Source organism: Procambarus clarkii, chromosome 18, assembly GCF_040958095.1.
Source record: "Procambarus clarkii isolate CNS0578487 chromosome 18, FALCON_Pclarkii_2.0, whole genome shotgun sequence".
Lineage (NCBI taxonomy): Eukaryota > Metazoa > Arthropoda > Malacostraca > Decapoda > Cambaridae > Procambarus > Procambarus clarkii.
The window spans coordinates 47,836,753-47,853,155 of NC_091167.1; the positions used below are offsets into that span (position 1 = coordinate 47,836,753).

Here is a 16,403-nt window from a genome sequence, read left to right on the forward strand (position 1 = left end):
CCAAACCCTCCAGAGCGCGAGCCTTCCGCCGATCCAACGGAAAACACTGCGCAACAAACCAGACCCGCGACAAAACCTTACAAGTCACGACAATCGCCCGCTGGTAAATAGTCAGGGCCCGTTGCGACAACATCCCCACAGCTACGCCCACCCCCCGCGAAACTGCCTCCCAATTAAACTCCAAAGACTTCAACTCCAAAAACTCTAAGAAACTCCAAAACACATACGACCTGAACCACGTAATCCCCAGAACCTGAATTGACTGAACCACTGGAAACCACGAACCAGACCACACCAAACGAGAGGCCCAACCCCCCAACCCCAGAAGACAAGACTTTCCACGATTGACCAAAGCCCCTGTAGCCGACTCAAATTGAAGCACCAAATCCTGAACAGCAGGCACAGAACCCTCAGAGGCAACAAACAAGACTGTGTCGTCCGCATAACCACAAATCTTGAGGGACAAGCCATTCGGCAAACACGGTGAGACAACTGAACGACAAGCACGCACTGCGCGAACAAAGGGCTCCTGAAACAGAATATATAGAAGCATCGACAGAGGACACCCCTGTCGAACCGAACGCCGAATAGCGAAGGGAGCACTAAGGAACCCATTGACACACACCCTACTACTACAACCAGCATACAACATCCATATCCAGCCCACAAACTGGGGCGGGAAACCAAACCTCTCCAGGACCCGCAAAACAAACCCAATTTGCACGCGATCAAAAGCCTTGGACCAATCCAGGCTTATCATGGCCGCGGGAACACCAGACTCCTCCACATAGAGGAGCAAATCCCGAAAAAGGGAATTGCATTGCACCAACGACCTACCCGGAACGCCACAAAACTGACCCCAAGAGATCACCGACCCCACAACCGAGCGCAAACGTCCAGCCAACAACTTGGAAATAATCTTGTAATCCACATTTAGCAATGTAATAGGCCGCCAATTTGCAAAAAAACGTAAGTCCCCCGGCTTCGGAAGAAGCCGCACAAGACCATCATTTTGCGAAACGGACAGAGATAAACTCCGAAGACAAAACCGAACCACCTCCAAAAAATCGGCACCAAGCACATCCCAAAACTCGACATAGAACTCCATCGGAAACCCATCCGACCCTGGAACCTTACCACGACGAAAGGACCGCACAACCTCCCAAAGCTCCGAAGGGCTTACCTCCCGCACAAGACCCACACAATCCATACCCGACAACCCCAGTGCACAGTGTTGGAGGAAGGACTCCATCAACCCCTCATCCCCCGCAACCACCCCATACAAAGACTCCAATTCACCACGCACATAATGCAAAATCGCCCCCGTGTCCGACAAAACCGAACCGTCCGGCCGATGAAGACCTGCCAACAAAACAGAGGCACGCCCCACCCGTTCCCTCCGCAGTAAAAACTGCGAGAGCTTCTCACCACACAACCGTTCCTCCACCCCAGCCCGCACACGTACCCCCTCAGCCATCTCCTCCCTCAGCCCACAAATATGATCCTTACACACCGAGATCTCCCGAAACCTATCTAAACCCTGATTCAGCAACCCATACAGGAGAAATAACCGTGCCTGCAAGACCCTCAACAGACTAAACCTTCCCGACGCCTCCCGCTTCGCCATCACCCGAAAAAACCACCGGCATTCCACCTTTGCCCACTCCCACCACTCCAGGACCGAGGGAAAAGTCCCCTTCCGAGCGGCCTAAACAGCCCACCGGGCCCGGAACTGGGCACACATAACAGGGCATTTCAGCAACAAACAATTCAGTTTCCACCAGCCACGGCCAACCCGCAACTGGCTGCGAATCCCCACCTGCAACACCACCATGCAATGGTCCGAGAACCCCACGGGAACCGTCTGCAACGAAAAAACCGAACCACCCCTAGTAGGCACGTAAAAACGATCAAGGCGAGAGCAAGTCCCACGCGAGATAGAAGTGTACTCCAAAGGACCCCCTTGCAACACGGCCGCATCCCGAAACCCGCAACTCTTCAAGGTAGCAGTCAAAGCTGGCGAGATATTCGCTGGACGAAGACTATTGCTATCCCGCGATGATGTAATACAATTAAAATCCCCCCCCCCAAAATCATCCCCCTCGTATCGTGCCGCAAAAAATGCAGCACATCACGGGAAAAGAAAACCTCCCGGTTCTGCCTCTGCGCCGCCCCAGATGGCGCGTACACATTCAAGAGAGAGACCTCAGACCCCAAAAAGGAGACTCGAACTAACAGCACCCGACCACCTTCGTCCATCTCCGTGTGAAGCACGGAAATCGGGGCCCGGTTAGGAAGCAGGATCAACGTACCTCCACGCAAGCCACGCGAAGGGTTTAACACCATCGTAAACCCCTCAGCCAACACATGTAACAACCACACTTCCTGCACATTGTGCTCCTGCACAAAAGCCACATCCACCCTCCACTCACGCAGCATCGACACCAGGCCCAATTGCACAGCCACAGAACGCAAACCATTCACATTCAGCGAAGCACATGTTAATTTAGGATCCATCGGGAAAAGAGATAAACCCTATCTAACCACAAAACCGTCATACCGGTCCGGCCGACACCCCGTGTACGGAAGCAGTAGCAGCCGCCACCGGGTTCCCAGGCGACGGAGACGCACTCCCCACAAGGGGGGGGGAGGCCAGAGTCCTTCCGGAGCTTCATCACAAGGCCGCGATCATCACTGCCACAGTCCCCCGGATCCACTACCGCCCACTCCGGGCTCCGTACCCCAGGGGACCCACATACGAGATCACCAGGAGGGTCCACAACACACCCTCCACCGCCCGGCACCGACGGGTCTACTACAGACACCGCCACACCCTCACCATCACCGACACTCGCATCAGGCTCTAACCTCCGCACCGAAGGCCCTCGGTCCCCGGAGCGACCACTCCTGTTCGTCTTCCGGCGCTTCGTCTGAGAGCCAGGTTGACCCTGGACAGCAGTGGTGGAAGGACGACGAGAGGGGCGACCCCATTCCAAGAACTCATCTGCCTCCAAGGGTTCCACACTCCACACCAAGGGCACCAGAATCTGGCGCGACATCCTCCACCGGTGACAAAACAGGGCCACGCACCCACCGAAGCATCAACATCGACGGCTATGGCAACTGGAGGCGGATGCACCTCCACATGCGTGACCACCGCACTACGACCCACACCAGGGGGGTCCACAGACATCGGACCCGACACGTCAGCACCAGTGGGGCGCACCGCACCCACAACGCCATCACCGGTAGGTGCAGGGGGAGGGTTCAACTAGGCAGGATCATCCCCCAGGTCCACAAGGCCATGTAGAGGCGGAAAATCCTCTTCTCGGAAGACACTGACCAACCGGACGGTGCCATTACAGCAACCAGCAGCCTGGTGTCCAGCCATACCGCACCGAAAACATGTGCGCTCTTGTCCCGCATAAAAGCACTGCACCTTGAACCCCAGCAGCACCATCGACGACGGGATCGCCTTCCTCAGCTTCATGGTAACCGTGCGGATACCCATCAGGACGCCACGAAGACGGCCAGACTTCAGCACATTTGCCCGACAGGCGAGAACACTCCCATATCCTCCTAAGAACCGGCGGAGCAGGCTCTCTGGGAACTCAAACGGCAGCCCCCGCACCACCACAAAAATCACTGGAACACACAAGTCCGTTACAGAAACCGTACCCGCCGCGCCAGGCAAAGGTACAGTACGCCCATCATACTTGTCGACCATATCCTGGTACACCACAGCGTCAGTCAGCTTAACCAAGGCCCGATGTTCCCCAGCCAGCTGCACACCACACACATCTGCAGGGTTGAGACCCAGCACATCCAGGAGAGCAACCTCCAACAATGAGTAGTTCACCTGACCAGAGAAGGCCAGCTCAACCGTATCCACACGCCTTATAGGCGGCATGGGCAACGCCATCCCGCCGGCCCGCCAGGCCAGAGGCCACAAAAAACGCCACCAGCTGTGTGCACGCCAAACGTCCAGGCAAGACTGAGGAGCGAATGTAAACAGAACCGCTCCGCACAACTGCTAAACAGCCAATCCAACTTATAAGCTAATTGAATTACAGCTCATAGGCTTATCACTTGAAACTCATTAATACATCCTCAACGTAAATGAGAAATATATCTTATTAAATCAGTCTCTATGAGTAGTCAGCTGTATTTGATTATGATTACAAACTAGGCGGATACTCAGTTGACACAATAATGTCCCTATTACCTACCTAAATAGATGGTTAAATTTTTAAAGTTGTTACAATTAGCTTAGACCTAAGTAGAGGGCTAAGCTAATTGTAACAACTTACTAATTCTTAGTAGTGTCACTCTACCTGAATGGTGATCAATAATAATTGCATGGTTATCATGGTGAGCAGTGGTATGCTCGGATTAACATGGTGAGCAGTAATGTACTCGGATTAACATTGTGAGCAGTAATGTATTCGGATTTACATGGTGAGCAGTAATGTACTCGGATTAACATGGTGAGCAGTAATGTACTCAGGTTAACATGGTGAGCAGTAATGTACTCGGGTTAACATGGTGAGCAGTAATGTACTCGGGTTAACATGATAAGCTGTAATGAGCTCGAATTAACGCGGGGAGCATTCAAGCGTTCAATTATCATGACGAGCAGTAATGTGCTCGAATTCGCACGGGGAACAATAAAGCACTTAATTATTATGCTAACTCACGGGTGAGCTGTATTGAGCTCGTTAAGCATGTTAGGTTACAATGTTTATGGTTTAATGGTAATACATTAAACGATGGGAAACCTGAGGTTGCTGGAAATTTAATTATTGCTTTGACTTCGTGTTACTGTTAAATTCATGAAATGCTGGGTGCATTGGGTGCTAGATACCCTACCCTAATTTTATTAATTTGCATAGAGGATTGCTAGATTCTCTAGCCTATTATTATTAATTACCTATGGAGCGTTAGATTCTCTAGCCTAATATTATTAATTACCTAGGGAGTATGGTCAATTATTACCTGTCGAGAATAATTCTAGGTCTGCAGTGGATTCAATGGCTTGGTCGCTGTGACATGTACCTGTTTAAGTTACAAACCACTGATTTCCCACGAGGGCTGTTAGGCAGCCGTGCGGAGCGGGTGTGTTTACGTTCGCTCCTCAGTATTGCCTGGACATTTGGCGTGCATACAGCTGGTGGCGTTTTTTGTGGGCTCTGGCCTGGCAGGCCGGAGGGATGGCGTTGCCCAAGCCGCCTGTGAAACGTGTGCATACGGTTGAGCTGGCCTTGTCTGGTCTGGTGGACTACTCATTGTTGGAGGTTGCTCTCCTGGATGTGCTGGGTGTTCATGCTTCGGATGTGTGTGGTGTGCAGCTGGCTGGGGACCGTCGGGCCTTGGTTAAGCTGATTGACGCAGCGGTGTACTGGGATGTGGTGGACAAGTTTGATGGGCGTACTGTACCTTTGCCTGGCACAGCGGGTACAGTTTGTGTAACGGACTTATGCGTTCCGGTGACGTTTGTGGTGGTGCTGGGGCTGCCATTTGAGTTCCCGGAGAACCTGCTCCGCCGGTTCTTTGGGGGATATGGAAGTGTTCTTCGCCTGTCGGGCGAATGTGCTGAAGTCTGGCCGTCTCCATGGCGTCCTGTTTGGTACCCGCATGATTACCATGAAGTTGAGGAAGGCGATCCCGTCGACGATGGTGCTGCTGGGGTTCAAGGTACAGTGCTTTTATGCAGGACAGGAGTGCACATGTTTTCGGTGCGGTATGGCTGGACACCAGGCTGCGGGTTGCCGTAATGGAACCGTCCGGTTGGTCAGTGTCTTCCGGGAAGAGGATTTCCCGCCTCAAGATGGCCTTGTGGACCCAGGGGATGATCCTGCCAGGTTGAACCCCTCCCCCCCCTTTCCCCTGAACCTGCCTGTGATGTTGGCGTTGTGGGTGCGGTGCTCCCCACTGGTGCTGATGTGCCGGATCCGGTGTCTGTGGTGTGGCGGTAGTGCAGTGGTCAAGTATGTGGAGGTGCATCCTCCTCCAGTTCCCATCGCCGTAGATGTTGACGCTTCGGTGGGGCATGGCCCTGTTTTGTTGCCGGTGGATGATGTGCCAGATTCTGGTGCACCTAGATTGGTGTGTGCTTCTGCCCTTGGTGTGGAGCCCTTGGAGGCAGATGAGTTCTTAGAAGGGGGCAGCACCTCTCATCGTCCTTCAACCACTGCTGTCCTGGGTTAACCTGGCTCTCAATGAAGCGCTGGAAGACGGCCAGGAGTGGTCGCTCCAGGGACCAAGAGCCTTCGGTGCAGAGGTTAGAGCCTGATGTGGGTGTATGTGATGGTGAGGGTGTGGCAGTGACAGTAGTGGCCCCGTCGGTGCCGGGCGGTGGAGGTTGTGTTGTGGTCCCTCTTGGTGATTGCTTATGTGGGTCGCCTGGGGGTACCGAGCCCGGAGTGGGCGGTGGTGGATCAGGGGGACTGTGGCAGTGATGATCGCAGCCTTGTAATGAAGTTTCGAAAGGACTCTGGCTTCACCCCCTGTGGGGAGTGCGTCTCCGTCGCCGGGGGTCCCAGTGGCGGCTGCTACTGCTTCCCTGCATGGGGTGTTGGCCGGACTGGTCTGACGGTTTTGTGGTTAGATAGGGGTTTATCTATTTTCCCAATGGATCCTAAATTATCGTGTGCTTCACTGAATGTGAATGGCTTGCGTTCTGTGGCTGTGCAATTGGGCCTGGTGTCACTGCTGCATGAGTGGAGGGTGGATGTGGATTTTGTGCAGGAGCACAATGTGCAGAAGGTGGGGTTGTTACATGTGTTGGCTGAGGGGTTTACTGTGGTGTTAAACCTTTCGTGTGGTTTGCGTGGAGGTACGTTGATCCTGCTTTCTAAGCGGGCCCCGATTTCCGTGCTTCACACGGAGATAGACGAGGGTGGTAGGGTGTTGTTGGTTCGGGTCTCCTTTTTGGGGTCTGCGGTCTCTCTCTTGAACGCGTACGCACCGTCTGGGGCGACGCAGAGGCGGGACCAGGAGGTTTTCTTTTCCTGTGACATGCTGCATTTTTTTGCGGCACGATACGAGGGAGATGATTTTTGGAGATTTTAATTGTATTATGTCGGTGTGGGATAGCGATAGTCTTCGTTCGGCAAATATCTCGCCGGCTATGACTGCTACCTTGAAGAGTTGCGGGTTTTGGGCTGCGGCCGTGTTGCAAGGGGGTCCTTTGGAGTACACCTTTGTCTCACGTGGGGCTTGCTCTCACCTTGATCGTTTTTACGTGCCTACTAGGGGTGGACCGGTTTTTTTCGTTGCGAACGGTTCCCGTGGGGTTCTCGGACCATTGTATGGTGGTGTTGCAGGTGGGGGTTCGCAGCCAGGTTCGCGTTGGCCGTGGCTAATGGAAGCTGAATTGTGGGTTGCAGACGTGCCCGGTTGTGTGTGCCCAGTTCCGGGCCCAGTAGGCTGTTTTGGCCGCTCGGAAGGGGACGTTTCTCTCGGTTCTGGAGTGGTGGGAGTGGGCCAAGGTAGAATGTTGGTCGTTTTTTCGGGTGCTGGCGAAGCAGGAGGCAGCGGGAAGGTTTGGTCTGTTGCGGGTCTTACAGGCACGGTTATTTCGCCTGTATGGGTTGCTGAATCAGGGTTTAGATAGGTTTCGGGAGATCTAAGTGTGTAAGGATCTCATTTGTGGGCTGAGGTACCTCCTAGGAGATGGCTGAGGGGATACGCGGGCGGGCTGGGGTGGAGGAACGGTTGTGTGATTAGAAGCACTTGCAGTTTTTACTGCGGAGGGAAAGGGTGGGTCGTGCCTTTGTTTTGTTGCAGGTCTTCATCGGTCGGACGGTTCAGTTTTATCGGACACAGGGTCTGTTTTGCATTATGTGCTTGGTGAATTGGAGTCTTTGTATGGGATGGTTACGGGGGATGAGGGGTTGATGGGGTCCTTCCTCCAACGCTGTGCACCAGGATTGTCGGAAATGGATTGTGTGTCTCTTGCGTGGGAGGTAAGCCCTTCTGAGCTTTGGGAGGTTGTGCGGTCCTTTGGTCGTGGTAAGGTTCCGGAGTCAGAGGGGTTTCCGAAGTAGTTCTATGTCGAGTTTAGGGATGTGCTTGGTGCCGATTTTTTAGAGGTGGTTCGATTTTGTCTTCGGAGATTGTCTCTGTCCGATTTGCAAAATGATGGTCTTGTGCGGCTTCTTCCGAAGCTGGGGGACTTACGTTTTTTTGCGAATTGGCGGACTATTACATTGCTAAATGTGGATTACAAGATTGTTTCCAAGTTGTTGGCTGGGCGTTTGCACTCGGTGGTGGGGTCAGTGATTTCTTGGGGTCAGTTTTGTGGCTTTCTGGGTAGGTCCTTGGTGCAGTGCAATTCCCTTTTCCGGGATTTTCCTCTCTATGTGGAGGAATCTGGTGTTCCCATGACCATGATCAGCTTGGATTGGTCCAAGGCTCTTGATCGAGTGCCAATTGGGTTTGTTTTCCGGGTCCTGGAGAGGTTTGGTTCCCACCCCAGTTTGTGGGCTGGATATGGATGTTGTACACTGGTTGTAGTAGTAGGGTGTGTGTCAATGGGTTCATCAGTGCTCCCTTCGCTGTTCGGCGTTCGGGTCGACAGGGGTGTCCTCTGTCGATGCTTCTCTATATTCTGTTTCAGGAGCCCTTTGTTCTGGCGGTGCGTGCTTTTGTTGGACAGGCGCGCGTGGGAGCCAGTCGGCCGAGTAGACAGCACGCTGGACTTGTGATCCTGGGTTCGATCCCAGGCGCCGGCGAGAAACACTGGGCAGAGTTTCTTTCACCCTATGGCCATGTTACCTAGCAGTAAAATAGGTACCTGGGTGTTAGCTGTCACGGGCTGCTTCCTGGGGGTAGAGGCCTGGTCGAGGACCGGGCCGCGGGGACACTAAAAAAAAAAAAAGCCCCGAAATCATCTCAAGGTAACCTCAAGATAAGATTGTCATGGTTGTTTCGCCTTGTTTTGCCGAATGGCTTGTCCCTTAAAATTTGTGGTTACGCAGACGACACAGTCTTGTTTGTTGCTTCTGAGGGTTCTGTGACTGCAGTTTAGGTGCTTCAGTTTGAGTCGGCTACAGGAGCTTTGGTCAATAGTGGAAAGTCTTGTCTTCTGGGGTTGGGGGATTGGGCCTCTCGTTTGATATTGTCTGGATCGTGGTTTCTGGTGATTCAGTCCATTCTGGTTCTGGGGATTACGAGGTTCAGGTCGTATGTGCAGTCTTTCGAGTTTAATTGGGAGGCAGTTTTGCGGGGGATGAGCGTGGATGAGGGGATGTTGTTGCAACGGGCCCTGACTATTTATCAGCAGGCGACTGTCGTGTCTTGTTAGGTTTTGTCGCGGGTCTGGTTTATTGCACAGTGTTTTCCGTTGGATCGGCGGAGAGCTCGCGCTCTGGAGGGTTTAGTGTATTGTTATGTGTGGTGTGGCCGGTATCATCCGGTTCGTCGGTCTACGTTATGTCTCAGGGTGTCAGAGGGTGGAATTGGTATTCCTGATGTCTATGTGAAGGCGTTAGCGTTGTTTTGTGGGTCGGTTCAGAGGAGTTTGGTGTTAGGAGGTGGGTTAAACTCCTTGGGGTTGTTTTACTGCTCTATGAGGTTTAGGTTTTGGCTTATTCTGGGTCGTTGCCAGGGGGTGGCCCTGTGTACGCCTCCAGTGTACTCGTGGGCGGTTTTGATCCTTCAGGCGCGTTGTCGTTTTCCGTGGTTTGAGTCTTTTGGTTGTCGGGAAGTGTATGGGGCGCTTGCCTCTCGGGTGCCTCCCACGGTCGAGGGTTTGTACCATTGTTTCGACTGGGGGAATGTGTGGGAGGCGTTGAGTGGGCCGTGTATTGCGCCACGGACGCGTGAGTTGGTTTTTCGATATTTGCATGAGTCTTTGGCTACGAATGCGAGGCTCTTTATGTTGGGTTTTCTCGCCTCTGATAGTTGTTCAATGTGGGGGGTGTGAGACTCAGTTGCACGTCTTTTATTTTTGAGTGCGGGTTCAGGGTTTGGTTGGGTAGTTGCGGGATGTCATTGCTTCGGGGCTCCAGGCGGGTGCGTAACACGCTTGGGGTGATGTTGGTGGACTATATTTATTGTCTGTGGGTTGGTAGGATGGGGGGGTATGGGGTGGGGAGGATTTTGGGCTTTTTGAAGGGCCGTCTGTTTTATACTATGTGGTGGTTGCGTCGCTCCTTTCCTAGGGTTTTTGATGCTTGGTTCACAGTCGAGTATGTCCGGGGTGCTGCATTGGTGTAGGTGGTGGGTTCCTGTGGGTGTGTCTATGCGTGTTCCCTTGGTTCAGTTCCCTCTGGAGGGGGGGGGGGGTTTGGAGGGGGTATGTGTATGTTGCCTTTGGGGTTTTGTGTGTGCTAGGGTTTGCTTGGTTGCCTTGTGTGGCGGGTATTTGTGTTGTGTGTGTGTGTGGGTATGGGTGTGCTGTGGTGTTGTGTGACGTGTCTGTATCTCTCTTGATGTATCCGGTGAGTGGGTGTTTTCTCTGCTTGGCGGCTAGCCGTCCTCTGTCTGTGGAGGTCGGGTTTGTGTGCTGGGTGGCTGTGTTTGTCTCGTGTGTGTTCCTTTGTTGTGAGTTCTAGTATGCTTGTCTTTATTGTCATTATGTATTGCTGCCTTGTATTATGTGATTTCCATTATATTTCCTGTTGGCATGCCCCGTATGGGTGGCATGTGTTATTTGTTTGTGTGTTTATGCCATTTTATGGTTTGTTCTATTAACTGTGTCCTATTTCCTTTGTTATATACGTTACTATGTTGATTTGTACTATAGCGATTTCTTTGTTATTTTTTATTTTGTCATTTTTACTATGTAATGTTACTGTGTTCTGTTTCCTTTGTTCTATGTACTGTGTTGTGTATTACTTTGTTGTATTCCACTTGTTATTTTCAAGTGTTTTACTTACTATGTTGTAATTACAGTGTTATATTTACCATGTTCTGTTACTGTGTTCTCGATTCTGTGGTGTGATGTCTGCTGTTGTGTGGTGTAGCGCATGGTGCGTGTGTTTTGCGTTTGTATTATTTTGTATATGTGTATTGCTTGTTTATTTTTACCCTTGGTTTATTGTGCTATTTGTGCACTTTTGTCGCTTTGGGACGCCCCATCTGGGTAGTGCAGCTTTTGTTTTGTGTGTGTGTTCTTATGTGTATTATATTATTCTTTGTTTTCATTTTTGTGTTATGTTGATCTGTGTTACTTGTAATCTGTGTTATTGTCATTCTGTGTTCTTTGTTATTCTGTGCTTTACTGTTTTATATGGTTAATGTACGCTGTAATTACTTTGTTTAAAAAAAAATAAAAAAACTAATTTCCCACTGAGTCATAAAACATCTCGGCAAATATTAATGTACTTCATGCAATCTCTGTTTATTACTTAGCTCTATTTCTCATTTAGCTTGTTGCTAGAGAATTAATTTATTGCTGATTAATTTCTGTTATTGTTGGCAGGCATAGGCTTCTTGAGGTTTAAAAGTTTACCTGTCAAAAAGTAGCCACCTGCAGATTGGAGCATATTCATGCCCAATCGTTTTACATGTCCAGTGATGAACTGGTAGTAGTTGTCTGCTCCCACTAGTAGATTCACATTATTAAGGCGGTCAGACGTTAACTAGTTGTCAGCCAATTTACATTCATGTTCCTGCAAGAACTTGGCTGTATACCTTAGACTCTTAATATTTAGGTCAAATGGTATTTGATCTACAAAAATGGCTTGGATAACCTTGGTATAACCACCTAGACGTACGAGCGGTTGAACTACTGAATATTCTTGGGGTCTTCGATTTATCATTAACCCTGACAGGTTTAATTTTGTCTGGGTGATAGGTTTTAAGTTAAGTGCCTCTGCCGCTTTCTGAGTAATGAAAGTTCTCTGGGATCCTTGATCAAATAGTCCACGAGTACTGATCTTGATCCTTTTATTCTTAACTTGGATTTTGGCAGTGGACAAGGCTGCATCCACTTGAGATGCTGGTGAAATTACGCTGTAAACTTCTCGCACTTTGCAGCACTGTACTGATGTACATTCTCTACTTCGTATTCTAGGATTTAAATAATTAGTTTTGACAAATTTGCACAGTGCAGCATGATGTTTGCCCCTTCTACACTTATTGCAGGTGTTCAGTAGGGGTTCACAGCTGTTAACATTATGTGATTTGAGACACCGAGTGCATCTGTGTAACTGGTTGAGTCGTCTGACTCGTGTGTCTCTATTAGGATAATTAGTACATTTGCACAAAGAATGTTTTTGATTGCAAAACAAACATAACCCCCATCGTACAGTTCGTTTAGGAGTCACCGTTTTAGGTGAAACTGCAACTACAGGTTGTGAAGGTTTTGCTGTTTGCATTTGCTTGTTAATTATTCTCTTGTGAGTACTTGTTGTACTCTGGGGAGCAGCTATTGGGCTCTTGGGAGTACTTATTGGACTCTTTAGTCTCTTAGGAGCACTTGTGGTGCTCTTAGGTCTTACTGACCTAAGTGTTTGACCTGTTGTTATGACATTGGTTATTAGTACCTAAATTACCAAATGACTTGTCACTTTAGGAGTTTTAGGTAAGAAACCTGATGTGGGTACAGTTTCTGTGGGATCAGAATAGGCATTAAGTGCCTGGTTTGCTTGGTTATTAATCATATTACGCAAACCTGCAAATATATCCTGCATTGACAGGACATTACCGTTCTGGTATGTATATAGTTCAATGAGTAAATCACCAGACAATTTTCTCTGGATGATAATTTTAGTCATCCACTCAGCAGTGTTGTGATCCACCTCCTTGCTGAAGGAATTTAACAGTGACTCAAGCTGAAAACTAAAAGCTTGTAAGGAGTCAACTGATTGTTCTGGTGGAGATAAATCTAGTAATTGGTGTACGAGATTTATAACAGTCTTCTCATTATCAGCACTTGCTCTAGAAAGCTGGATGCTAATGAGTTCAGTATCAACTCAAGGAGGGTGGTGTGAGCAATTATGACTATCATTGATTTGCTTAAGGCTTTTTGTTTAGCCCCAGCTTTAATTACAGCTTCAGTTTTTATTATAGCTTCAGCTTCTGTTGCAGCTTCAGCTGCTTCCTCATTTTCTGTTTCAGAGTCACTGTTGCAGCTTCACTTAGAGTTTCATCTGCAGCTTCACTTGTTTCTCTGGGTTCATGTGATAGACTGGTTAATTCAGTAGCCTCATGTATTGAATTTATAGAATCCGGGGAATATTGAGATGAACTGTCTGAAAGCTGATCAGACTCTGTTCAGGTATTATTATGTGAAGTTGTGTTAGATGAGACTGTAGAAAATGAAGGTTGAACAATTATCGATCCAGTGTAAGGATCTAATTTAATTAGAGGAATCTCCTCATTTGCAGGTAGCTCATATATTCCATCTGAGCTGGGTTCTTACTTGGGTATAGGTAAACTATAAAAAATGTTCTAACACAGTAGGAACATTTTGTGTCACAAGCACTTTGTAATAATGATCTAATTTGTCCTGAATTTTGTCTTCATAGTTGGCAAGGTCAAATTCAATTAGATTTAATTCGTCTTGGTCAGTATGACTGATAAGGAGTATGTTCCTATAAGACTCGGTTCTATCCTTTACTTGGTCATATTCTTGGCTAGCCATCTTTTTTCACTACACGTATATATATAAGACTCTAATTATTCTTTAAATTACAGTCTAATGTTTATACTTAATTAAATAGTTTTCACTACGACTGAATAAATATAATTAGCAGTAAAAATATAGCTTAGCTCCCTTGTTACTGTAAATTAAACACAGAATATTGAGGGAACTTTATTGACATCCAGCTCAGAGAGGAGCAGCTGGACACACAGGAACTTGTAAACAGAACACACGAAACAAAGAGGGCTCCATTAGCAAGCATAACTCTTCATAGACACCCAAATTGTGTGTCATCCAACCGAATAATTACCACAGCCACTCTACCACAACAGGAATACCTGAGTATCCGTCTTACCAAGTATATATAACATGTTTTAGGCCATTTACTGTTTAGATAGATTAGGTCTGGCGGTTATACTGAGAGTTTAAAGCTCATACCAAGTACGTTTACTCTGCATAATACATACCCAATATTCCATGTCACACCTGTGCTTTATATGCTAATGTACCAGCCACTAATGTACTTAGTTCGGCAGGTAAGCTTGTGATTTGGAGTTACAAGAATAAGCTGGCCACAAACTGTGAAGTTTATTACTACTCTAGCTGAACAAAGCTGCCATTACGTGGCTACGGTCTCACCATAGCCCATGCTACTTGGAACTTTTTGTTCCAAGTAGCGAATCTAAAACAACAACATTACGTGGCACTCTGAGGCACATGGGTCACATCCAAATCTGATGGAAGAATAATAACAAATCCTAATTAGGCCATACCTGCCACACAGTTAAGGCCTATATTTTTACAAAACTGAAGATAGAGTAGTGTTATTCATAATAATAGTAGATTAGGTCACCATATGTTGCAAAATTTATATTAATAGCAAGGTAAAACAAAATGCCTCTTACCCTATATTCACTTCAAGGTGGTATAAGAAGCAATTGTCCCTTCAACTGTGTGTAAGATTCTGGCAGGCAGTATCAAAATATACAGTCCACTTAGCATAATAATAATAATACAATATTCAAGTACAAAATATAGAATAAAAACAATTAATAATAAATCTTCAGAAAGGTTCCAACTGAAAATGTATTATTAAATACGAAAGTACTTAAGGAAATTCCTGTTTCAATTCTTCCTCCGTGGTCTGACAGTGTCACATTTTTCATCACGTGCTAACTTTCGTGATTCACACACACACACACACACACACACACGCGCACACACACACACACACACACACACACAGACACACACACACACACACACACACACACACACACACACACACACACACACACACACACACACACACACACACACACACACACACCTGCTGGATCTGGATGTTAGAAAGGCTGTTGGTCCAGATGGGATCTCACCATGGATACTGAAAGAGTGTGCAGAGGCACTTTGCTTGCCACTCTCCATAGTGTATAGTAAGTCACTGGAGACGGGAGACCTACCAGAAATATGGAAGACGGCGAATGTGGTCCCAATATACAAAAAGGGCGACAGGCAAGAGGCATTGAACTACAGGCCAGTGTCCTTGACTTGTATACTATGCAAGGTGATGGAGAAGATCGTGAGAAAAAACCTGGTAACACATCTGGAGAGAAGGGACTTCGTGACAAATCGCCAACATGGGTTCAGGGAGGGTAAATCTTGCCTTACAGGCTTGATAGAATTCTACGATCAGGTGACAAAGATTAAGCAAGAAAGAGAGGGCTGGGCGGACTGCATTTTCTTGGATTGTCGGAAAGCCTTTGACACAGTACCGCATAAGAGGCTGGTACATAAGCTGGAGAGACAGGCAGGTGTAGCTGGTAAGGTGCACCAGTGGATAAGGGAGTATCTAAGCAATAGGAAGCAGAGAGTTACGGTGAGGGGTGAGACCTCCGATTGGCGTGAAGTCACCAGTGGAGTCCCACAGGGCTCTGTACTCGGTCCTATCTTGTTTCTGACATATGTAAATGATCTCCCAGAGGGTATCGATTCATTTCTCTCAATGTTTGCAGACGATGCTAAAACTATGACAAGGATTAAAACAGAAGAGGACTGTTTGAGGCTTCAAGAAGACCTAGACAAGCTGAAGGAATGGTCGAACAAATGGTTGTTAGAGTTTAACCCAACCAAATGTAATGTAATGAAGATAGGTGTAGGGAGCAGGAGGCCAGATACAACGTATCATCTGGGAGAGGAAATTCTTCAGGAGTCAGAGAAGGAAAAAGACTTGGGGGTTGATATCACGCCAGACCTGTCTCCTGCAGCACATATCAAGCGGATAACATCAGCGGCATATGCCAGGCTGGCCAACATACGAACGGCATTCAGAAACTTGTGTAAAGAATCATTCAGAACTTTGTATACCACATATGTCAGGCCAATCCTGGAGTATGCAGCCCCTGCATGGAGTCTATATCTAGTCAAGGATAAGACTAAACTGGAAAAGGTTCAAAGGTTTGCCACCAGACTAGTACCCGAGCTGAGAGGTATGAGCTACGAGGAGACACTACGGGAATTAAACCTCACTTCCCTGGAAGACAGAAGAGTTAGGGGGGACATATTCACCACATTCAAGATTCTGAAGGGAATTGATAGGGTAGATAAAGACAGTCTATTTAACACAAGGGGAACACGTAAAAGGTGACACAGGTGGAAACTGAGTGCCCAAATGAGCCACAGAGATATTAGAAAGAACTTTTTTAGTGTCAGAGTGGTGGACAAATGGAATGCATTAGGAAGAGATGTGGTGGAGGCTGACTCCATACACAGTTTCAAATGTAGATATGATAGAGCCCGATAGGCTCAT

At 48.2% G+C, this 16,403-nt stretch overlaps 2 protein-coding genes across 2 annotated transcripts in view; both read right to left on the minus strand.

Moving 5' to 3' along the window:
• LOC123754661 (uncharacterized) overlaps positions 1 to 3,059 on the minus strand; it is a 42,789-nt gene extending 39,730 nt beyond the window's left edge. Inside the window, exon 1 of the mRNA XM_069326884.1 lies at positions 2,840 to 3,059. Coding sequence (XP_069182985.1) covers positions 2,840 to 3,059 — 220 coding nt within the window. The remainder of the gene's footprint in view (positions 1 to 2,839) is intronic.
• Positions 3,060 to 11,588: 8,529 nt separating this feature from the next.
• Positions 11,589 to 13,594, minus strand: LOC138366140 (uncharacterized). Its single transcript, XM_069326885.1, has 3 exons — positions 13,407 to 13,594; positions 12,623 to 12,756; positions 11,589 to 12,466 (listed from the first exon to the last, which is right to left on the minus strand). Exons 1-3 carry the CDS (start codon positions 13,592 to 13,594, stop codon positions 11,589 to 11,591), a joined length of 1,200 nt encoding a protein of 399 aa, XP_069182986.1.
• Between the last annotated feature and the right edge of the window lie 2,809 nt (positions 13,595 to 16,403).